Source organism: Lactuca virosa, chromosome 2, assembly GCF_052849685.1.
Source record: "Lactuca virosa cultivar CGN04683 chromosome 2, Lactuca_virosa_CGN04683_v6, whole genome shotgun sequence".
NCBI lineage: Eukaryota > Viridiplantae > Streptophyta > Magnoliopsida > Asterales > Asteraceae > Lactuca > Lactuca virosa.
Window position 1 is genome coordinate 179,323,396 of NC_136427.1, and position 24,812 is coordinate 179,348,207.

At 37.7% G+C, this 24,812-nt stretch overlaps 2 protein-coding genes across 2 annotated transcripts; one reads left to right on the plus strand and one right to left on the minus strand.

Moving 5' to 3' along the window:
- The first annotated feature begins 18,845 nt into the window (after window positions 1-18,845).
- Window positions 18,846-22,219, plus strand: LOC145159792 (choline-phosphate cytidylyltransferase 2-like). Its single transcript, XM_079078826.1, has 8 exons — window positions 18,846-19,173; window positions 19,573-19,686; window positions 19,814-19,909; window positions 20,266-20,308; window positions 20,433-20,588; window positions 20,712-20,792; window positions 21,608-21,718; window positions 21,799-22,219. The coding sequence occupies exons 1-8, from the start codon at window positions 19,022-19,024 to the stop codon at window positions 21,985-21,987; spliced, it is 942 nt and encodes a 313-aa protein (XP_078934952.1). The 5' UTR covers window positions 18,846-19,021; the 3' UTR covers window positions 21,988-22,219.
- Window positions 22,220-22,748: 529 nt separating this feature from the next.
- LOC145156644 (RNA-binding (RRM/RBD/RNP motifs) family protein) lies at window positions 22,749-24,020 on the minus strand. The gene is made up of 4 exons (XM_079075932.1): window positions 23,756-24,020; window positions 23,372-23,440; window positions 23,169-23,275; window positions 22,749-23,057 (listed from the first exon to the last, which is right to left on the minus strand). Exons 1-4 carry the CDS (start codon window positions 23,898-23,900, stop codon window positions 22,923-22,925), a joined length of 456 nt encoding a protein of 151 aa, XP_078932058.1. The 5' UTR covers window positions 23,901-24,020; the 3' UTR covers window positions 22,749-22,922.
- Between the last annotated feature and the right edge of the window lie 792 nt (window positions 24,021-24,812).

Genomic DNA, 24,812 nt, shown 5'->3' on the forward strand with positions numbered 1-24,812 from the left:
AAGAAATTTGGGTTACTTTGAAAGAAAAGTATAAAGGTAGTGAGAAGACCAAAATCAATTCAGTGAAACATTCTCTGGTGGAATTAAGAGAGTTCAAACAGAAAGAAGGTGAATCCATTGAATTATATTATGATCGTCTGAACGAGCTCATATACAAGTGCAATCGATATGGAATCACCAGGTCGACTATGGAGTTTAGTCTCATATTCATTATGGGGCTTCGCAAAGAATGGAGGAATTTTAGTCTGATGGTGAAGACTTAACAAAGTTTTGATTATTTCACCTTGAATGATCTTTACAATTTGTTGAAAACTCATGAAGCCGAAGTGAAAGAAATAGCTAAAGAGTCGAAAATCAGTATTGGTGGTCCACAGGCTCTTGTATCGAAGATTTCAGGGAGAGAAGCTAAGAAAGAAAGTGTTGAGAAAGAGAATTCTAAGGATAATGGTCTTATTGTCAATTCAATTGACGAAGCCGTAGCATTTTACTCTAACAATCGAGTAAAGAAGTTGTTTAAGAAACCGTTTAATCCAAAGTCAAAAACAACTGATGGAAAAGGAAACTTCGCTACGAAGATAGTGAGTAAAGAGAAGAAGATGGAAAAGAAGGAAGTTCGTGTTGATGAGGAGAAGAAGGAGAAAAAGCTAAAAGGAGACTCAGGATTCGACTACCATTATTGTAATGGAGCGAATCACATGGCGAATGACTTGTAACAACCCAAATTTTCAAAACAAATTTTTCATTTTTAATTAACCAAATACATTCTCATGAATCAAGAAATCCCAAAACAATTGTTTCAAATCCATATTCATAACAACTTTATTTTTTCCAAATTATCAGAGTGTCCCGTAAAACATCCGCGTGAGAGTGCACGCCACGCCATCAAGCCTTGCCCTTGCCCTTGGGCTCAGATGTACCTGAAACAAATCCACAAACTGCAAGCTAATGCTTAGTGAGTTCCCCAGAGCATACCTCACATACAATTCAGTTACCACATATCATATTAGCCCTACGGCTACATACATCACATAAGCCATGCACACAACATATAGGGATGCCCTGGAAACCCTCAAAGGTCTTACTCCGGGTGCCTTGGGAACCCCCCGAGGTCTTAACCCATGTGCCTCGGGAATCCCCCGAGGTCTTTACCGAGGATGCCTCGGAAACCCTCCAAGGTCTTATACCAGGTGCCTTGGGAACCCCCCGAGGTCTTTCATGCAAATGTCATAAATAATCAAGCATAACACATCACATAACAATTAATGGGCCGGCCTTGGTGCCGTAGACCCATTAGTATGGTGAGGAGACTCACCTCTGTCTGCTGAATACAAAAGTTGCTTTCCTAACAGTCTGCAACCTCCGGTGCTGAATAATAATATTAGATAATGTTAGGACTTGAATCATCAAGGGAGACCCAAACTCCCAACCCTTCCATAAGGCCTAATTATCCATCCCTTGCTATTGGGCCCAAAGTCCAAGTCCAAAATCCTTAATGGGCCTCTTGGCCCAATAAGGCCCAATCAATATGTCAATGGCCCATAATAGATGATAGGACTCATAATTCTCAGAATACCACCATGCCCAATAATCAAATGAGGCCCAAATAGCTCAAAGGCCCAAAACGGATTCGGCCCAACTGTGATGCGTACGCTTAGCGTACCATCCTGGTGCGCGCAACGTTATGGGGTTCCGGGGCTTACGCACAGCGTACACTGGGTTACGCCCAACGTACTAACAGATTAAGCACTTTTTCCATTAAGTGCTTAATACTCGATTCATTTACATCCAGAAGTCACATCCAACCCTATTAAGACGACCTAAGGCATAAAGTTGGCAACTTTATGCCTTTGCATGTCTCAAATGCTCCCAATACCCTCATTAAGATATTTTAAAGCTCTTAACCCATGCATGAGGTCAAAATATCCATCAAGACCCCATTTTTATGTTGAAAAAGGACTAAGGGACCTCAGATCTGTCATTTCCATCCTTTGGAGTTGCTTAACTCACCAATGGAGATCCAAACTCATCCAAAAGGGGCAAAGAAGAAAACCCTAGCTAGATCTAAAGATTAAAGAGGAAAGTGTTGGGTTTTGAGCATTCTAACACTCTTATGGTGTACATGCAACCCTATAAACCTTGGATCTATGTTTTCTCTATTATACATGCAAATATTAACTATTCCAAGGTTTCATCCTAACTAGCATATTATGAAGCACCTATACTACAAAGTTCTAGTTAGATGACATACCTTTTGATGTAGCTTGATGTCTTCAAGCTTTAAGAGCTTAGCCCCAATAGTGTGGAAGCCTCAAATGGAATCACAAATCACCAAAACACCTTGGAAGAACTTGAGAGAATATGTATGAACACTAAAATCGGCCCACTCTTATTTTCACACACTTGTGCCAATTTTGTGAGCCAAGGACCCCTTTATATATTATGGAGGATTAGGGTTACATCCATGTAAACCCTAATACCCATGACCTTTCATTTACATAGGATCCATGGGTTAAAAGCTCCATGGACCATCCATGAAAGCTTAGCCCAACCTAAATGAATTTGGCCCATTCCATATATATAAGAGTCCATATTTAATTAGTTCTTTTTGATCACTTAATTAATTCTAAATTAATTCTTGATCAATACTAATTAAATAATATGATTCCATATTAATATATTAGAACTTATAATATATTAATATAAATCATAAATATACTATTCTCAAAAGACTATCCATATAAATTGTGCCGGTGAAGTGCAACCCAAATGGACCATGCCGGGTCGGGTCAAGTACATACCAAATATAGTTATGGACTTAGACATTAATCCAACAGAAAGATCCAAGCTTTTTACCTCTAGTAGCTTTACAAGGTGCCTAATATGCAGGTTCTTGAAGCACCAACTCGTTCCAAGCTTGTTTATCCACCTCTTCTTCTTGGAAAGAACATTAAAAGGCCACAATGCACTCTTTAAAGCTCAAGAATGGTCTCACAAGTTTCTCTGGAGTGTAAGGAAGTTCTAAGGCAGTGGAGGCTCTCTAGGGTTAAGTCCAAGTGACTTAAGGTTGCTTAAATAGGTCTCATGTCCAAAAATTAGGGTTTTGGAGCCCTGGCACGTACGCCGGCCGTACATGCTAGTACACCCAGCGTACGCCCAGCTCCTCCGCGTCCATCCATACATAGTACGCTAAGCATACACTTAAGTACGCCCAGCGTACTTAAAGGACCAATTATAGTAAAATGCAATTTCTTGAGGGTTTCAAGACATACCAGTTTTAGGGTGTTACAACTCTCCCCCACTTGAACTAGACTTCGTCCTCGAAGTCCGTAGCTGTAAACAGTTCGGGGTAATGTTCCCTCATCTCCTCCTCCGGCTCCCAAGTTCATTCGGAGTCCTTCCGGTGCTGCCATTGTACCTTTACCAGCTTCACTTCTTTGTTCCGAAGACCCTTTGTCTTCCTATCTAAGATGGCGACTGGCTTCTCGACATAATTCAGGCTCCCATCCACCTGAATGTCATCCAAGGAAACAACTGCGGACTCGTCGGTAACGCACTTCCGAAGCTGGGACACGTGGAAAGTATTGTGAATCTGACTAAGCTCCTCAGAGAGCTCTAAGCGATATGCCACCTTGCCCACCCGGGCCGTGATCCTGAACGGGCCTATGAACTGAGGCCCCAACTTGCCCCTCTTCCGAAACCTGATAATCCCTTTCCAGGGCGACACCTTCAGTAATACAAAATCCCCCACCTGAAACTCGAGATCCGAACGCCATCAGTCAGCATAACTTTTTTGATGGCTTTGCGCGACTCGCAACCGGTCGCACACCTGTTGAATCATCCCGGTAGTCTTGAGCACTAACTCAGTGCTCCCCATGACCCGGTGCCCAACCTCGTCCCAACACACCGGGGTCTTGCACCTCCGACCATATAACATCTTGAATGGAGCTCGGTCATTACTGGCATGATAACTATTATTATATGAAAACTCTTCCAGTGGGAGGTATGTATCCCAATTCCCTGCAAAATCCAGCACACATGCTCGAAGCATGTCCTTCAGTGTCTGGATCGTCCTCTCACTCTGACCGTCAGTCTGAGGATGGTACGCCGTACTGAAATGTAGATGAGTGCCCAGCTCCTCGTGGAACTTCTTCCAAAACCTGGAAGTAAACCGGACATCCCTGTCGGAGACCACAAAAATGGGCACCCCGTGTCTAGCCACTACCTCACGCACATAAATATCTGCCAACTTCTCCGCAGATATACTCTCGAAAATCGAAATAAAGTGGGCACTCTTCGTCAGTCTGTCTACGATCACCCATATAGCGTCCACTCCCCTCGCCGTCCTAGGCAACTTTGTGATGAAATCCATGGTGATCTCTTCCCACTTCCACATGGCAATGGGTAGTGGTTGAAACTTGCCATGAGGCCTCTGGTGCTCGGCCTTGACCTTCCTGCAGGTCAAGCATCGCTCCACGAACCAGGCAATCTCCCGCTTCATGTAGGGCCACCGGTAACCCAGCCTCAAGTCCCTATACATTTTCGTAGCTCCTGGGTGTATAGAGAACTTGGACTTATGCGCCTCCTCTAATAACCTCTATCTAACTCCCCCTGTCACTGGTACCCATACCCGCCCACATTGCGTCAAAAGGCCACGGCTATCCTTCACAAACAAAGGGTATTGCCCCCGAATCCGCTAGATCTTCCAATTCTCCTTCTTCACCCCTTCGACCTGGGCCTCTGTGATCATGTCCAACAAGGGAGAAGTCACTGTCATCCTCATACAAATGTCCCTAATCAGGGACCCTTCCGTCTTGCGGCTCAGTGCATCAGCCACCACGTTGGCTTTCCCTGGGTGGTATAGAATCTCGCAATCATAATCCTTCAGCACATCCAGCCACCTCCTCTGACGCATGTTAAGGTTCTGCTGATCCATCAAATACTTCAGACTCTTGTGATCGGTATAGATAATGAACCGCACTCCATATAAATAGTGCCTCCAAATCTTGAGGGCAAACACCACCGCCCCCAACTCCAGGTCATGAGTGGGGTAATTCGCCTCATGAGGCTTCAACTGCCTCGAGGCGTAAGCTATCACATGCCCCTTCTGCATCAGTACCGCACCTAACCCTGAGATCGACGTGTCACAGTACACCTCCAAATCATCTAACCCCACGGGTAGTGCTAGAATCGGAGCCTCGCATAACTTCCGTCTCAGGGTCTCAAAAGCCAGCTGCTGATCCGCACCCCACCGAAAAGTCACATTTTTCTTGGTTAAGCGGGTCAATGGCACAACAATCTTGGAGAAATCCTGAATAAATCTTCGATAGTATCCCGCTAAGCCCAAAAAGCTACGAATCTCTGATGCACTCTTCGGTACTTCCCACAGCCAAAAATCACACTTGGAGAACTCCGCATAAAGTTTTTCCAACCTCAGGGTCTCTAATACCTCCCTCAAATGTTGATCGTGCTGATCCTTGGTCTTAGAGTATACCAGAATATCATCGATAAAAACAATCACCGACCGATCCAACATCGGTCTACACACTCTGTTCATGAGATCCATGAACGCTGCTGAGGCATTGGTGAGCCCGCACGGCATCACCACGAACTCATAGTGCCCATACCGAGTCCTGAAAGCCGTCTTTGGTATATCCTCATCCCGAATCCTCATCTGATGATACCCAGGCCGAAGGTCAATCTTGGAAAACCAAGACGCACCCTGAAGTTGATCAAATAAATCATCGATCCTCGGCAACGGATAACGGTTCTTCACTGTTAGTTTGTTCAGCTCCCTATAATCGATGCACATCCTGTGCGATCCATCCTTCTTTTTCACGAAAAGGATTGGTGCTCCCCACGGGGAACTGCTCGGACGAATGAACCCTCAGTCTAGCAGCTCCTGGAGCTGCGTAGATAGCTCCTGCATCTCCGGCGGTGCCAACCGGTAGGGTGCCTTTGCTATCGGAGCGGCACCCGACACCAAGTCAATGCGAAACTCCACCTGCCTCTCCGGAGGCACTCCCGGTAATTCTTTAGGGAAAACGTCCTGAAAATCCTATACCACCGGCACACTGCCCACATCCGTCACGGTCTCTACCCTAGTATCCGAGACATATGCCAGAAATCTAGTGCAACCCTGCTATAAATACCTCCTAGCCCTCGCTGCCGAACAGAGGGCCGGTCCCTGCGAGGCCCTCTCACCCTGAATAACCAGTTCTCCCCCACTTGGGGTTCGAACCCTGACCAACTGGCGCTCGCAATCAATCATGGCCCCGTGGCCCCCCAACCAATCCATCCCGACAATCACTTTCAACCCTCGCAATGGTATCAGAACTAAATCAACACGGAACCTCTCGCCCAATACATTCAGTACACAGTCCCGATATACCCTCGCAACACTAACGGTCCGGTCGTCTACAATCTCCACCTCGAGCGGGGAATCCAAGGTCCCCGGCGCGTCTCCGAACTTCTTGCTAAACGCAAGTGACACAAATGATCGGGTAGCACCCGAATCAAATAGGACATGAGCAGACATACCATTGACCAAAAAGGTCCCTATACAAGAATATAGTACACATAAGTCACACAAATAATAAGAACAGAGAATAACAGATATGTACCAGCCACGACGTCCGGAGCTGCCCGAGCCTCCTCGGTAGTCAGCTGAAAAGCACGGCTCTTCACCGTCGGGGCATGCGCCTTAGCAGGGCGGCCATCTGTGATCCTCATGGTGGTGGGCGCGGGCGCCACCACTGCTCCTCCCATCCCTGCAACCTCGGAAAATCGACATTTTTATGGCCAGTCTGGTTGCAGTGGAAACATATCGAACCCTTCCTGGGGCAATCCCTGCTCACATGGACCTGGTGATTACATGTATAACATGTCAGACCCATCCCCCGACATGCTCCACCATGAGATCTCCCACACTTGGCACACCGGCCACGACCCTGTTGGCCCCTACTCGATGAATCCGAGGTCTTAGGCTTTTTAGCCTGACCCACTGTTGTCTGAACCTGCTCCGGCTTCCGCTTGCTGCGGAAGTCCAACTCCATTTCCCGCTCACGGGCCTTCTCCACCATCTCATTCAGGGTTTTGCACCCTGTAAAACTCACAAACTCCCGGATATCATCCCTCAGCATGGAATGATATCTCGTCCTCCTCATGTCCTAATCAGTGGCATACTGCAGAATCAACAGAGCTCGCTCCCGGAACTTGGCGGTGATTTCTGCCACTGTCTCGGTAGTCTGCTGCAAATCATGGAACTCTCGCACTAGAATTTGCACCTCAATGGGTGGTGCAAACTCCAAATCAAATCGCCGAACAAACTCGGCCCACATCATCTCAGCCACTCCGGCTGGTCCCACCTGGCTAGTAACCTCGCCCCACCAATCTCGGGCCTTATCCCTCAGCATACATGAACCAAACCCCACCTTTGCCGCATCCGGGCAGGAACTCGTGCGTTGGGCGTTCTCGATATCCGCTATACAGCGTCGGCTAACAATGGGGTCCCTGACCCCGAAAAACTTCGGCGCCCCACACGCCTTGAACTCCTGAAACGAGGGAGTTCGGGCCCCAATCTGACCCGCTGCCAACTCAGCCTTGAAAGATCTGAGTCTCTCCTCCATAATCCCCATCATGCCCTCCTTGACCGTCCCGAAAATGACTGGGGTCGCATCAAGGATTCCCCTGGTAACCTCGGCTGCAACGAGTTCGTGCAGCCTCCCATCGTTGGTATCAGCAGTGTCTCCTGATCCCCCCCCCCCCCCCGGATCCAGACCCCGATCCTGATCCTCCTGCTCCAAATCGTGTCACCACCATGTTGGACTGAAATATCATAAATTACAATGATCGGGATTTCCATATAAGGGATCTTCCCACACCGGTCCTCCTCGAAATCGTCAGATCTAACATTAGTTCGGGTACAGGTCCTGTGCTTTTAGTAGTACGGGCCCAATACTACCTTCCACACCTACCTGTACCTTTCCCCAATGCCCTACCTGACAACCTCAAATTGTCCCAAAACTAAACCATATTCCATCAACTACCGCATACATCAAATCTCAGGCCGTCCTAAGATTTATTCTACTCAAACCATCAAACCAATCCTGACAGGTTGCCTTTATGCATGCAAATTGTACACAGAAAAAGGTCCAAATAGACCTTCGAATAAAAGATTCTACCCTAGGACCACAACCAAACAAGGAACAGGAAATAAGGCCAAATCAATCATTCTGAGGCTTTAAGCTCCTAACCGTATACAATTTTAAAAGCATACACATAGCAAGTTCCATGAAACCAACAAGCTCAAATATCAGTATAGCATGGCTAACTTATTGAGGAACAACTTACTTGGCTCGGCTGATCACGCGCGTTGCACTCTCATCTTTTCATTTCCTTTTGAAAACTTTTTTTAAAATTACTTTTTGAAAACAATTTTACCATATCCTTAGTTTGAGTCCTGACACACTCGAGAGTGTGCCCGAATCCCTCAAACCAAGGCTCTGATACTAACTTGTAACAACCTAAATTTTCAAAACAAAATTTTCATTTTTAATTAACCAAATACATTCTCATGAATCAAGAAATCCCAAAACAATTGTTTCAAATCCATATTCATAACAACTTTATTTTTTTCAAATTATCAGAGTGTCCCGTAAAACATCCGCGTGAGAGTGCACGCCACGCCATCAAGCCTTGCCCTTGCCCTTGGGCTCAGATGTACCTGAAACAAATCCACAAACTGTAAGCTAATGCTTAGTGAGTTCCCCAGAGCATACCTCACATACAATTCAGTCAACACATATCATATTAGCCCTACGGCTACATACATCACATAAGCCATGCACACAACATATGAGGATGCCCTGGAAACCCTCCAAGGTCTTACTCTGGGTGCCTCGGGAACCCCTCGAGGTCTTAGCCCATGTACCTCGGGAACCCCCCAAGGTCTTTACCGAGGATGCCTCAGAAACCCTCCAAGGTCTTATACTAGGTACCTCGGGAACCCCCGAGGTCTTTCATGCAAATGTCACAAATAATCAAGCATAACACATCACATAACAATTAATGGGCCGGCGTGGGTGCCTTAGACCCATTGGTATGGTGAGGAGACTCACCTCTGTCTGCTGAATACAAAAGCTGCTCTCCTAACAGTCTGCAACCTCCGGTGCTGAATAATAATATTAGATAATGTTAGGACTTGAATCATCAAGGGAGACCCAAACTCCCAACCCTTCCATAAGGCCCAATTATCCATACCTTGCTATTGGGCCCAAAGTCCATGTCCAAAATCCTTAATGGGCCTCTTGGCCCAATAAGGCCCAATCAATATGTCAATGGCCCATAATAGATGATAGGACTCATAATTCTCAGAATACCACCATGCCCAATAATCAAATGAGGCCCAAATAGCTCAAAGGCCCAAAACGGATTCGGCCCAACTATGATGCGTACGCTTAGCGTACCATCCTGGTGAGCACAGCGTACTGGGGTTTTGGGGCTTATGTGCAGCGTACACTGGGTGACGCCCAGCGTACTAACAGACTAAGCACTTTTTCCATTAAGTGCTTAATACTCGATTCCTTTACGTCCAGAAGTCAGATCCAACCCTATTAAGACGACCTAAGGCATAAAGTTGGCAACTTTATGCCTTTGCATGTCTCAAATGCTCCCAACACCCTCATTAAGACATTTTTAAAGCTATTAACCCATGCATGAGGTCAAAATATCCATCAAGACCCCATTTTTATGTTGAAAAAGGACTAAGGGACCTCAGATCTGTCATTTCCATCCTTTGGAGTTGCTTAACTCACCATTGGAGATCCAAACTCATCCAAAAGGGACAAAGAAGAAAACCCTAGCTAGATCTAAAGATTAAAGAGGAAAGATCCAAGCTTTTTACCTCCAGTAGCTTTGCAAGGTGCCTAATATGCAGGTTCTTGAAGCACCAACTCATTCCAAGCTTGTTTATCCACCTCTTCTTCTTGGAAAGAACACTAAAAGGCGACAATGCACTCTTTAAAGCTCAAGAATGGGCTCACAAGTTTCTCTGGAGTGTAAGGACGTTATAAGGCAGTGGAGGCTCTCTAGGGTTAAGTCCAAGGGACTTAAGGTTGCTTAAATAGGTCTCATGTCCGAAAATTAGGGTTTTGGACCCTTGGCACGTATGCCCGACGTACATGCTAGTACGCCCAGTGTAAGTCCAACTCCTCCGCGTCCATCCATGCATAGTATGCTAAGTGTACACTTAAGTACGCCCAACATACTTAAAGGACCAATTATGGTAAAATGCAATTTCTTGAGAGTTTCAAGACATACCAGTTTTAGGGTGTTACATAACTGCATGCTGAGAAAGAGAGATGAGAAGAAAAGTAAGATCAAAGATGAGGCTTACTATGTCGAAAAACTGGAAGAGGTGCATGCTAAAGCAAAAGGTTTATCACTGGTGGCCAAAGGTATGGATGAAGACGAAGGTACATACCAGATTTGGTTATCTGGCTCAGATGATGAAGAAGTGCGAAATCCTACCCATGGAGTGATGTTCGCTATGCATGAGGATGAAGAGGAAGAGAAAATAATTGGGAAATGCTTTGTTTCGACATCTTCGCACAAATCGCCAATGACTTCTCAGGTACGCTCTCTTTTACAATATTTTAATATTCCCTCTAGTGCATATGATTCAATACTTTCTGAGTTTGATGCAGCCATTACTTACGTTAACGATCTACTTATTTCTGCTAGTAATGATGCTATGAAGTCAAACACACAACTTTTAGAAACCCAGAAGACGTTGGATTCGAAGAAAATAAAAATAAAATACTTAGATATTGTGACAACCCGAACCTTTTTCTGTTTCCATTAACCGAATTCCGTTAATAAAATTTGAATTTTATTAAGTTTCCGTCAAACTTCTTGGTTTAGAAAATCATCTAGTTTTATATAATTAAATTTATATACGAGTCGCAACCAAAAATCGTGTGAAAAACCCGAATCTCCTTGAAAAATCAAACGGTTCTCGGCCTGACTGAGTTTACAGCCGTAAACCCGTGTACGGTCGTACACTCGTTTACGGCCAGCATCGGGTGAACCCCACCACCGACCTCGAAAAACCCCTATAAATACATGACCCTACCCCTCATTTACACTTTTCTGGCTGGACACTCTCTCCTTCTCTTTCTAAAATCTCGACCGTACACCCCAAAAACACCCTCATTCTTCCGAGAATCATCAAAAGCACCATTGGGAGTCATTTCGGAACATCTAGAACATGTTTTTCATCAAATCCAGCAACCTTTTTCTTGAGTGTACGACCGTACACCCTTCAAATCTACAAATCTTCATTGACCGCACACCAGTTTACGACCGTACACACTTCAAAGGCCGTACACATTTCAAGAGCCGGTTCACGGCCGTACACCCTGTTCACGGCCGTACACTTGTTCACGGCCGTAGACCCCATTCACGGCCGTACACACTTCCTAAGCAGTCAATTAGACTGAAAACCCACTTTCCTCGATTCGATCAAGTCCCGGTAACATTCCTTAACCGAAAGTAAGTGTTTTCCTAACACTTTATCTATTGAAATCGCTAATTTAGATACATATATGTATTTAATTGTTATTAGGATTCCGTTAAGTGCCACACGCTACAACTCGAGGGTCTTCATTCCAGTTCGTTGATTCGACATTTGCACATAACTAACTGTGAGTTCATACCCCTATGTCTTTACTGTTTTTAACGTTTTCATGGGGGAATACAAGCCAAACATAAATGATTTTGTGAAACTTATACAAAAGGATTTCAATAAACTTAAAACGGATGTAATTGATACAATCATACAATTTCTATACTTCTATAAAATATGTAGATATTTTATCCCTTTTGGATTATGCAGAGCATAAGGGAAGTTTTCATCATAATCACAGAGCTTTCAATGTAAAACATGAATTGAATACATGAATGAACATATAAGTTATAATAGGTATAGTTTATGGAACAATTAACATATCAATGTACAAATCATAGATTCTATGCAACCAGACATATAAACTATATAATGTGTAGTTTATGAGATATATAGACAGCAAATTAAATTCAATGGATTCATTTTATTCTACATGTAATCGTTAGTATAACATTTTATGAGTAAGCATTCTTCGCGTACTTATTTAAGTACTAACAAAAGTCCTGAGATTATAACCAGAGTTTCCTGGAGGGAGAATGTGAGTTTGTGTATAGATCTATACGGGATTGACAATCCTGCACCAGAACTGTTAGCTACAGTTAGGCCGGCAGGCCTGGGTGACAAAGTCATTTCGACTCCGACGCCTGAAGAACGTCGTTCAGGCAATTCAATGGTCAAGTATGGTTATAACAACTCATAAATTTGGTACTAAGAATATACGATTAATGTACGAACGGTAATAACTTTAATTAGATTTATTATAAAGTAGTTGAACTACTATATATATATTAAAGTTTACAGAGCTTTCCGAACTTACTATACATACTGGTGATAACCAGGGTTTTTCATGTAAAAAGAGGTTTCTTATACAATCAAACAATGGTCAACACATTCAGTGGTAACTAGACATATGAAATATTACGAAATGAGATTCAGTAACAAAATACACATGTTAGAAAATAATGGATTTTCTTGGAGGCATACAAATACATTCATTGATTCATTAATCAATTTTCCTCTCAAAAACATACTTATGAACTCACCAGCTTTATGCTGATACTCTTTCAAAACTACTTGTATTCTCAAGAAATCAGTAGACAGGTACCTGCTGGAGTTTTGAGAAGACGGAACGTATAGAGTCTCGTCTTTTATTTTGTTATATTTTTTATGTCTATAAACATGAATCAAACCGATGTAAATATTTTAATTAATTGATGTAATGGTTATGTTTACTTTGATTACTGTAATGCAATGGTTGTGATACTATACATGAAGTCATCCACCTCCGAACGTTTCTGCCATTCCGGTTTGGGGGTGTGACAGATATGCAGATAACTAATTTGATGTGTGATAGGGATAGACTGAATGCATATGTTAAAATGTTGTTAAAACAGCTAAACATATACTGTAACTCTGCCAAAAGATTGTATGGAAAATTGACAACATTACATCATTCTTCGGATATTAGCAAGGACCAACATAGTAAACCTTTGCCCTTTTGGTATTTGAAAGGGAGAAAATTTACTCTATTTCCTATGATTGTGAACAAACTATTGCTGAATTCGATAACGTACCAGATAATAGATTTGCTTATGGTGTTGTTAAAATTGAAGAATGTCTGAGTGCTGATGAATTAGTAGATATTGTAAATGATACTTTGACCAAAAATAAACAAATAAAGATTTTGAAAATAACTGAGAATTTGAAATCTGACTCTCAATCTAATTATGCTGATATCGAAGATGATTCTGATGATATTAGTGAAACTGAGGAGGAGGAAGTTATCAATTGTTCTCAGTTGTCTGTCATTAATGTCACATTAATGGCTAAAGGCAAAGAAAAATGTGATAGATTGCAGACCTGGTTAGGGGGTACTAGTCAGGACGAAGGCCCAACGAGTGGTCCGGATAGGCTGAAGGCCCAACGAGCGGTCCGGATAGGCTGAAGGCCCTGAGTGACGGTCCAGACGTGCCGATGGCTCGAAGGGCGGTCCAGATAGACTGACGGCCCTGCGAGGCGGAGATGGCTCATTATGCATGTTGTTTGCTATGATATGGTTATATTTGTATGGCGTTGGTATTTTGGGGGAACTTACTAAGCTTCGGGCTTACAGTTGTTGATTATGTTTCAGGTACTTCTGATGATCGCGGGAAGGCGAAGGCGTGATCGTGCACCTCCTTATGTTTTTATGATTTGATTTTGAGATAGTCTTACATGAAACCATTTTGAAAACAAATTTGTAATAATTATTGGTTTTTGAATGATTTAAAAAGTTTTAAATTGGCTTGAATTTTATGGGTGTTACACAAGGATAATATGTGAACAGGTTCAATAAGTTGAATGGTAAAAAAAGACTAAATGTGAACAAATTACTTTTGTAAGTCATTTTCCCTTTATTTTATGGAGCTTAAAAAATGACCAAATCAACAAATCTCAACAAAGTTCAGGGACGAAAACATAATTAAACCTAAATTTGTTGTCATATAAGTTAAGAAAAGAATCATTAAATAGTATTTGTAAATCTACAATTAAAAATTACCATGCCCATAAATCATTTAAACAAAAAGAAAATAAAAAGAATGGTAAATTAGTAATTTCCAAAGGACTTGATCCTTATTCTTTAATAGTGTTATGTCACAAGAGATTCTTCTTGAAGTTTATAGAGAATTTTGGAAATACTAGAGTGATCAAGAATGCTTGAGGTTGACTCTTGACAAATTTAAGATGCACTAGAAGACTCTGGAAGATTGTAGAACGTTCTGGAAGACTCTAGAAGGTTTTGAAACACGCTAGAAGAACGTCCCTGGAAGAGTATGAAACACTCTAGAATAAGTTGAAATACCGGAGAACGTCCTAAATTGTTTAGGATATTGACAAATAGTTTAGAATATTACGGAACTTTGTACATAGATATGGAGAAGATAAGAATACTCTAAAATAGTCATGTATATTGTGGATATCTAGAAACTTTCGACACGGGGAGTAAACCATCTATAAATAGGTGTGGAGCTCATTTGCTCCAAAAAATCAAAAAAGAAAAAAATATCATGCAAAATAGTTTTGTAAAGATATCAAACTATCTTCTAGTAATAGAAGACTTCTTTGTTCCGGTCTCTTGTTTTTGAAGTCTTTAATATTATCCAAGGACCTTAGTTAGCTTGACTTAGCAAGATATCAGCTAAGTGGCATACAATATCGATCGGACAATAAAGTCTTCCCATGACAACTATAAAAACCCAATGTGCAAGTTTTTAAAACCACAAGGATCATTCATGTATAAAAAAAAAGTATGACTTGTAGTGGTATTTTTAGGGGTGAGCAGTGGAACTGTATGGTTTTAATTTCAGTTCATAAAATGGGGAACCATGTTATCAGTTGGGTACTTGTTAGTTTCGGTGCCAGCCTATATATATATATATATATATATATATATATATATATATATATATATATATATATATATATATATATATAGTACCTGGAACCGACATGTATATGGAACCAAAACCGATGGGTAACCGTTGCTTGTTAGTAAATATATATATATATATATATATATATATATATATATATATATATATATATATATATATATATATATATCCATCAGTTTTTGAGGTTCAAGAGCAATACATTAAACAGTAGGGGTGAGCATCATAACCGGGTATCCGCTTTTGGAATCGAACCGCCTCGGAACTACCGTTTCCAGAACCGGAACCGCCTTATGCGGTTCCGGTTCCGGTTCTTAAAGTTTAGGAACCGCCTTAAGTGGTTCCGGTTCCGGTTCCAACGTTGAAGGAACCGCCAGTTTCGGTTCTGGTTCTTGCAAATTTAGTTAGGTACCCGCCTATGCTCACCCCTATTAAAGAGGTATTAGTTTGGTTTGTGTTTCTTATTTTGTTATTTAAAAAAAGGATTTATTGATATACAAAACTGTAAAACAGAACCACAGGAATGGTTATCCACATCATATAAGAACCATCAAGTGCATTTTCAAGTTTCACTTATTTTATTATTGATACTAGTTGTAAGACCCATATGTTATACGGGTTATATAATACAAAAAGAATTAAATATAAATGTTTAAACAAAAATTTATTTAAATTTGAAATTTTAGATTTGAAATTTAAATTTTAAAATTTGGTTTTAAAAGGAAACATATTAAATACTATGAGTAATATTGTAATTATTGGTTATTTTCAATTAAACAATTATTAATTGAAGTGTAAATATGATGTGTTAATTAAGAAAAGATAAAAAAAAATGAGAAAATGACAAATGGAAAAAACATTTATTCAAAAATACCAAAAAATGACATGTGTCAAATAAAATGAGAGAGTGACATGTGACAAAATTATTTTCATTTATTATGAAGGATTATCTTTTAAATAATACACTCGTTTGGATAAATGCATAAAAAACGCACGAACAATTAATGATCCATATTCTAATAGATACGAACATAAAAGTGCACAACAAAATAATGCCCATGCATAATTTATGGATTGTATTTTTTTAAATGAAATGATTATTTTAAAATAAATAACAAAATAGGCTACCAGGTCCAGAGGTTACGGGATCGATTCTAAACAATTAAGAACCAATGTGACCAGTTCCGTTTCCATCATTACAAGCACCACCGGCTCCGGTCAAATTAATCGGGTACCCGTGTATGTTCACTCCTAGTATTTTTTTCCAAACCACTAGAACCATTTATGTAATATTGTCTGTCTAGTATGAAAGCTCTTTTAATATAGTCTTAAAAAAAACCATGGATGTTATATATAAAAACAAAAAAGATAAGTCATAGTTTTCATTAGCCCAACAATCAAAATCAATAATAACGGTGTCTGGTCTACATCAAGAACAAGTCATTCAACTTTGGTAATCTTGATAATAGCTTAATGGTTGGACGCATATGCCATTTTTTACAAGAAATGTGAGGATTTGAAGCAGCAATAACGGAGAAACTCTAGACTTTAAGGTAGAAACAACAACAGAGCGTTCGGTGGCATCGGGCCGCAATCCTATGTCTGTAATGATTCTTCTCAAATTGACCATAGCAACTAACAGACCACCAAAACATGATAATATATCACCATTACCTAAGTGGAGGCACATATAAGGCTATGCTAATAGCCAACATTAATGTCCCTTGGCCTTTTTGGTCAACAATGATTGTTGGATAGACGATCAAACCGGTTTGAAAACCATTATGTTCTAAGAAATATTAGGCCCTCTTCATGAATTTTTTTAGCAGGATCTAAATTTGTTACCGTGCAACATAACATCCTCTAACAATTCTAATGAAAACGTGAAAACGGCCGGTGATATGGAGTATTTATATATTTACAACTCACATCCTGAAAAGGAAACAATATAAACATGTCCAACAATAAGGGAAAACATCTCTATGAAGAAAATGCATTAATCCCATTATAAAAATGTAACTTTTCTATCACCGAATAATTTACCACTCGTCTCCGTATCACAGGTCGTTTCTCATTTTCTTTAAAACTGTAAAGCAATGGCTAAAACATATCCTACTAAAGAAGTCATGAAGAGGGCCAATATTTCTTAGAACGCAGTTTTAGATTATAGGCTTGTTCACCAATAAATGTGAGAATATCTAAGTCGTTAAAACAATCAATGTTAGCCAAAAAGGCCAAGGGACATTAATGTTGGCAATTAACGGAACCTTATATGTGCCTCCACTTACGTATATGTATATGTAGATGTTGGTTGTTATGGTCGATCTGAGCAAAATCATTGCAGACATTAGGTTGTAGCCTGATGCTACTTAAAGTTATAGTGTTTCTATCTCAAAGCCTAGAGTTTCTTCACTATTGCTGCTTCAAAGCCTTGATTTTTTTTTTAAAAATGGCCTAGGCGTCCAACAATGAAGCTATTACTACTGTTGCCAAAGTTGAGTTACTTGGACTTGAAGTAAATTAGACACCGTTATTGCTATTACTAATTTTGATTGTTGCGCTAATAAAAACTAGAGTTATCTTTTTTGTTTTAAATATGACATTCATGGATTTTTAAAACTATATCAGAAGAGCTTTCATATTATATAGACAAAATTATATAAATTGTTATTATGGTTGGCATAAATACTAGTGGTGAACATACGCAGTACCCGACTAATTTAATTGGAAACGGTTGTGCTTCAACTGGTGGAACCGGAACTGAAACTGATCACGTTGGTTCTTATATTTTTCATAATTGATCTTGGAACCTCTAGGAGAGGTTTTGGTATCGGTACATGGTTTTGTTATTTATTTTAAAATAATTATTGCATAAAAAATACAATTTATTTTAAAATAATCATTTCATAAAAAAAAAATTATAATCCATAAATTATGTATGATCATTATTTCCTTGTGCAGATTTATGTTTGTATCGATTTGATGGACCTCTAATTGTTTGAAAGGTAAATTAACATATCAAACAGAATCAGTCTTATTTTTCACCAAGCACAAAAATTCAATTTAATTAATATTCTTCGAATATCTCACTCCGAAATTCAACATTCTACCATATCCCCCAATGAATGCTAAACACATCTTAGTTGATAATCAACAAATCTCTCATTTTCACCAATTACAACCACAACTAAATATTTACTAGAACGCATATTATTTTAGTTCAAATATAGTTAAAAATACATTGAGAAAAACATTGATATTGATGTTGTGGGTAATAATTTTTATTCTTTACATTTTATATAAAGACTAATGAAAAATATATGAAATCATAGTCAACATGTCATAAATCGTAGTCAAAATTTATAAAATTGTAATAAAATTACATAATTGTAGTCAAAATGACATGTTTTACTAGGAACATTAAAAAAAAGTAGCAAATCTCAGGTGAAGCACAAGAAAAATGTACGTGGCTCTTAGCCATTTGCAATTTCTTAGAAAAAATATCTGAAAATTGATGATTTTTTATACCTACTTATTATTGGGCCGATTTCATAGCCCACTAAGCTAATATCACAGGTAACTTTGTTGACAACATTAATCAGTTGCAATTTTAATGAAAAAAAATCTTTTTTAGTTAAAAATAACTAAAGATTTTTGGCTAGTTTAATAACTTAGAAAAAAAAATCATTAAATATTATTTATAGATCTATAATTAAAATTTACCATGCCCATAGATTTAGCATGATGTAGAAGAAACAGATCCACGGACATGTTTGTGTATATATAAATTCAACCCCAGAAGAAGTTGCAGGCTCTTGATTTCCATTACAACGCATCTCCGATTCCCCAAATCTGTCTGAAACCGATAGGGAAGGCGATCCTATAGGAGAGAAAGGAGAAAGGTAGAATGGAGGATGATGAACAGAAGAATAAGGTCCATAAAAAGACTATTTGGATGCTCGATCCTCCCACAGACAGACCCGTTCGTGTCTACGCTGACGGCATATACGATCTCTTCCACTTCGGTCATGCTCGTTCCCTTGAACAAGCCAAGAAATCGTAAGATTATCAGTTACCCTTTCCTAATTGTCGATGAATTTGATTGCATGTTTTGTTTCTTAACGGAATCGTGTGATGGTTTGATTTCATGCGATCCGGTATTAGTTTTTCTTCAGGGGATTTCAATTATTATTTTACTTCGATTATGGCCTTTCATTGGCGTTGTGTGGATATAGTGGCCCTAAATTGGGATAAATCGGGAAGTTTTAATCCATGGCTGATTCCGAACAAGTTAACACGAAACATGGAATTGATAATCATGAACTCAATTGAGTTGTTCAAAACACTGCTTGAGTCAAGTAGAACTAAATATAGGAGATCTCCATGTACATCACTAATGCATTCATAGGGTTAATGATCGATTGTCTAACTTTAATGTTTCTGTGACGCTCAAATTAGGTTTCCAAATACTTATCTGTTGGTTGGATGCTGTAATGATGAGGTCACCCACAGCCTAAAGGGCAAAACAGTCATGACTGACAAAGAGCGATATGAATCTCTTCGCCATTGCAAGTATGTTTGATCTAATCCTAATCTACTCACTAAAAATCCTGATCGTTTATTAATTAGTGATGAATTTGGTTTGAACTTTGAAAGATGAAAGATGAAAGATGAAAGATCCTTTTTTTATTGTATGCAGGTGGGTTGATGAAGTTATCCCAGATGCTCCTTGGGTTATGAATCAGGAATTTATAGATAAACATAAGATTGACTATGTGGCTCATGACTCTCTTCCGTAAGGTCAACTTACCCTAAACTTTTTATTCAATTTGTTCTTCAAAACCCCATTGGTGTTCTTTATCTTGAAGGGGTACATCATACATGATGAAAAAGTTCACAAAAATCTCTATTTCTCTTTAAAATTGTGTCCCTAATTAGATGTGATTCCTTAATCTTGAAACATAAGCATGTTATGCATGTGAAGAGAATTCTAAAGTACAATATAGGACATGTGATTCTTTAAGAAAAACATATGCCAATAATATTGAATCTTGTAATTGTTTTAAGAAAAATACCAGAAAATGAGTTTAATTGTTTTTATTTTTATGTATATGTGATGTGTTAATTGTTTTTGCTTTCATAAATTTTCAGTTACGCTGATGCAAGTGGAGCAGGAAACGATGTTTATGAATTTGTAAGTTCAAATTTTTATATAAAATGACACAAAACAAGTGGAAAGGCTTAATCTTTATTTATAAACTGTTGGTTACATGTGGAATTTATTGATTATAAATAAAAATAAAAATTGTTTTCTTTAGGTCAAATCAATTGGAAGATTTAAGGAAACAAAAAGAACAGAAGGAATTTCAACATCAGATATAATCATGAGAATTGTGAAAGATTATAATAATTATGTGATGAGAAATTTGGATAGAGGATACTCAAGAAAAGACCTTGGTGTCAGTTATGTGAAGGTATTTTTTTTTTAATTCACCCTTGAATTTTTGAAATTATATATATATATATATATATATATATATATATATATATATATATTTATTGTTTTATGTTGATATATAAGTTTTAATGTGTAACAGGAAAAGAGGTTGAGAGTTAACATGAGTTTAAGGAAACTCCATGAAAAAGTAAAGAAGCAACAAGAAAAGGTGGAAGAGAAGGTGTGTTTGTGTTCTCTTGTTTTGACATTTTTTAGATTTATTTATTTATTTATTATATCATTCTACTTTCATTTTTTTTTCCTGTTACAACATTGTATTTTGAAAAATTGAAATACAACTTTCCATTTCTATAATTGAGTAGTTTTTTTTCAATGTATCATTAATAAGAAAAAAAAATTGAAAGTACAGTGTTCTAATTGTCTACAATTTTCAAAGTACATTGATAAAAAAAAAATTAAAAGTAGAATGCTGTAAATAAATTAAACAATTAAATGAAACTACATTTTGCTATTTCTTGCAATTTAAAGTTTTTATTAGGGTAAAATGCAAGAAAATAGCAATGTAATTTCATTTATATGTTTTTTTATACTTTAATTTTTTCATATTATAACATTCTACATTGAAACAAAAATGGGTTAATGTCATAAAAGACCTTATATTTTGAGTCTTTTTCCAGATTAAACCTCAACTTTATTTTTTTTCTTAAAAAAGACCTTGCATTTTTCCATTTTTTCCGATTAGGCCCTTTTAGCTTGTAATTTCCGGTTTTGGACATTCTTTCTGGAAAAACCCTCAACTTTTTTTTTCCGAAAAAACCCCTCAGATTTTTACTTTTTTTACAAAAAAGCCCTCAACTTTTTTTAAAATGTCCTACTTAGATCTTTTTTTTTTTTTAAAAGTACAGTGCTATAATTTGTTAGATTTTTCAAAAGTACAATGTGGAAAATAATTGGAAGCACAATGCTGTAAATAGAAAAAAAAAAAAATTAAATATAATATAGAAATAAATGAAAGTAGGTTGCTATTTATTGCAGATCCACATAGTAGCAAAAACTGCAGGAATGAATCATAATCTGTGGGTGGAGAATGCTGATCGTTTGGTTGCTGGATTTCTTGAAATGTTTGAAGAAGGTTGCCATAAAATGGTGAGATTTTTGTAAAAAAATGAAATCTTTTTTATTTATTTATAATATAATTAAATAATAATAATAATAATAAAATATAGGGGACAGCAATAAGAGATCGGATTCAAGAACAGTTGAAAAACAAGGGAAATGCAGGGGAACTGACATATGAGAAAGATGAGGAAGATGAAGAAGATGAAGAAGAGTATTATTACGATTATAGCACTGAAGAAGAAGTGTATTCAGATGGAGGTGAAGTTGAAGTTGAAGGGGCAAAACAGTCAAGTTGATTTGTTATATGTAAAGTAGCTCATATCACATGGTGTTATTGACTATTCATGATGTAGGTTTTTTCTTTTTTCTTTTTTTATTAAGAAAATATATATAAGTTTATGTAATAATGAAAAATATGAATATGAAGTTTCTGTGTGGGACAGGTTTTGAATGTGTGTGAAACTGTTTTAAGGCCATGAACTATTGGCTTGTTTGTTTAGTTATATATATACATGGTGAAATTGTATATATTTTGCTTTATTATAGTTTTATCAACACCTTATATTGTTAAAACTAGGGTGATATTGAGGTATAATCTGTAATTTTCTATTAGGTAAGGACTATTTTGTATTTTTTTTAAATATATGGACTTTTTGTGTAAAAAGAAATCGGCACATGTACTTTTCTGTAAATTATGTAGTTTTTTTTTCTATATAGGTATCAAACCTGCCAACATATGAAAGTTTTAAACACATGTACCGTTTTTATAAAAACAATTATGCATATGGACATTTTCTGTAAATTTATAATAATAACTTTTATAATTTATTTTCTACATAGAAATTAAACCTACCAACATATAAAACTGTTGTGGCCAAACCTAAAAATATACTACTTGTTTCTCAATTGTAATTATAAAGAAATTAATAAGGGCATGATAGTCTTTTTAGGACAAACAGAGACCAAACGCGCAACAAAAACATATAATCGCCTTCCAAGTTAAAAAAAAAAACAATTAGGGGCCAAACGCATAAATTACCCCAAACCACAGGGACCATTAGTGTAAATTACTCTAGTATATATAATAATATGGTTATTTTGCAAATTTGGGGTTTAGGATTTTGTTGAATATTCTAATTTCATGTTTTTGAATCCAATAAACTTTTTTGCAGTATCAAATTATTAATCACATATGATTTTGAATCCAATAAACTTTCTAATTCCATGGCCGTTAGTATTCCGATTCTGATTCCGATTGAGCCGGAATTGGTGATTCCGGAGGCGGTCCAGAAGTTTTGGGGTAGCCAAGCTGTCTGCCCTTCATAGGTTTCGCCAATTCCACCAATATTACCCTTCCATCAAGATGCTGCAAAAACAAGTCAATTTATGAATGTTTTTATTATAATTTCACTCAAGAAAAAGGATTTTAAATTTAATTATCTTAAAAATTATGTTAAATCAAAAGTAAAGGAAAAACCTTATCATCCATGGTTTCTAGGGCACTCATGGCATCTTCTTGATTCGTATATTGAACAAACGCATACCCTTTTGATTTCTTTGTATTTCCATCCTTAATAAGCTTAACTACACACAATTCAAGATCATACAAAAAGAGTTGACTTTTGATTTTGAAAGATTCGAAACGAATTACTTCAATCAGATACTACCATAAGCATATACCTTCAGCTATTTCCCCAAAATTTGAAAATTGTTCCTTTAAACAGCTTTCACTTGTAGAGTACGATAAATCTATGATTCAAATCGGAAAGTTAGAATATACATATATCTAGCTGATTCACTCGCATAGAATGAATCCAAAATCTAATATTAGATATGGTGACAGAACGAATTTCATGTTAACCTAATTTTTATTAATTTCTGGATCGATGGTGCTTTGAATTTGCAAATTTTCTGATGTAACAGTAGTTATTTTGAATAGCATCATTGTAAATTAAGAAGTTTATCGAAGAATTGATAGTTAACATGTGAATTGTGCACATAGATTCAAATATCGATACACAATTGTACATATATTTGTCTAGAGATTGAGCAGATGCGACTTACTTCTTACAATGATTTTGCTAGCTAGTGGGTATTCAATCAAACAAGCACGTAGTTTGAAGGATTTGAGATTGAGCGAACGTTTTGGAAATGGAGAAGATGATGTTGTTCCGATTGTGGGTCTGATGAAGCATCCGCTTGTTGACATTGCCACAGCGAATTCAAGAGTAACCCGGATTTTGTCGAGACTGATGTCAACAGGGTTTAATGGAAAAAAGGGGTTTACAGACGAGGAGGATATGGTAATAGTTCATCGAGTTCAAAGCAAAACTATTTGGAAGAATTGAAATGAAAATTAAATAACGTTTATTAATGAATTATTTAAATTTTATTAAATTTTGTCTGAATATTTGGTTATTTTTTTGGCTAGTTATAAAAATTTCGGATTCTATTACTTATGTTTTTATTATAGTGACAAAACTTTTATTTCACCTCTTTTTCTATTTTGAGTAAATTATATGAATCGGTCTTCCTACAGCTGTTAAAAGATTCATCCAGTCTTTATTTTTAAAAATTAACTCGGATCATGCCTCGTTTGTTTAAAACTTACATAATTTCTTTTTTAACATAAAAATAATATTGTGTCCTTAATAATTTCTTTTTTTAATTTTCAATTATTGTTTATTATTTTTAAAATAAAAAATTAATAATAATAAATATAATATATCATATTTGTTTATGAATTTTACACAATCAAATTGTTGAAATCAGATCCACCAATTCCAACCCCTCTTCAAGACGTTAATAAAAAAAAATCGATACATCTCCCCTTAGTCTCCGGCTACAATGGCTTCTTACCGACTATCCTTCCATCTCAAACCAACAAACAATTTCCACCAGTGAATCTCATGCACCTCTTTAGCACTCCCCCTTTCTTTCTTCTTTCATTTGTATAGAACCCACCAAAAAGGAGATCAACAATTGTATTTCATCGATGTCTGATAACTTCATTTTATTTACTTCTTTTTCAAATTTATTTTAGCCTAAGTCATCTCATTTTAGTTAGTATTTATGCATATTTCCTCTTATTATTATTATTTTTTATCTTTAATCGGGCTCT

Excerpts from the sequence above, each read along its gene's own strand:
- LOC145156644 (XM_079075932.1), bottom strand. The coding sequence starts at position 23,900 with ATGTCAACAAGCGGATGCTTCATCAGACCCACAATCGGAACAACATCA. Across the intron at positions 23,441-23,755 it reads TAGCAAAATCATTGTAAGAA|ATTTATCGTACTCTACAAGT; the intron begins GTAAGTCGCATC and ends TTTGAATCATAG. Across the intron at positions 23,276-23,371 it reads TTTTGGGGAAATAGCTGAAG|TTAAGCTTATTAAGGATGGA; the intron begins GTATATGCTTAT and ends AATTGTGTGTAG.
- LOC145159792 (XM_079078826.1), top strand. The coding sequence starts at position 19,022 with ATGGAGGATGATGAACAGAAGAATAAGGTCCATAAAAAGACTATTTGG. Across the intron at positions 19,174-19,572 it reads CTTGAACAAGCCAAGAAATC|GTTTCCAAATACTTATCTGT; the intron begins GTAAGATTATCA and ends CGCTCAAATTAG. Across the intron at positions 21,719-21,798 it reads AAGAAGGTTGCCATAAAATG|GGGACAGCAATAAGAGATCG; the intron begins GTGAGATTTTTG and ends AATAAAATATAG.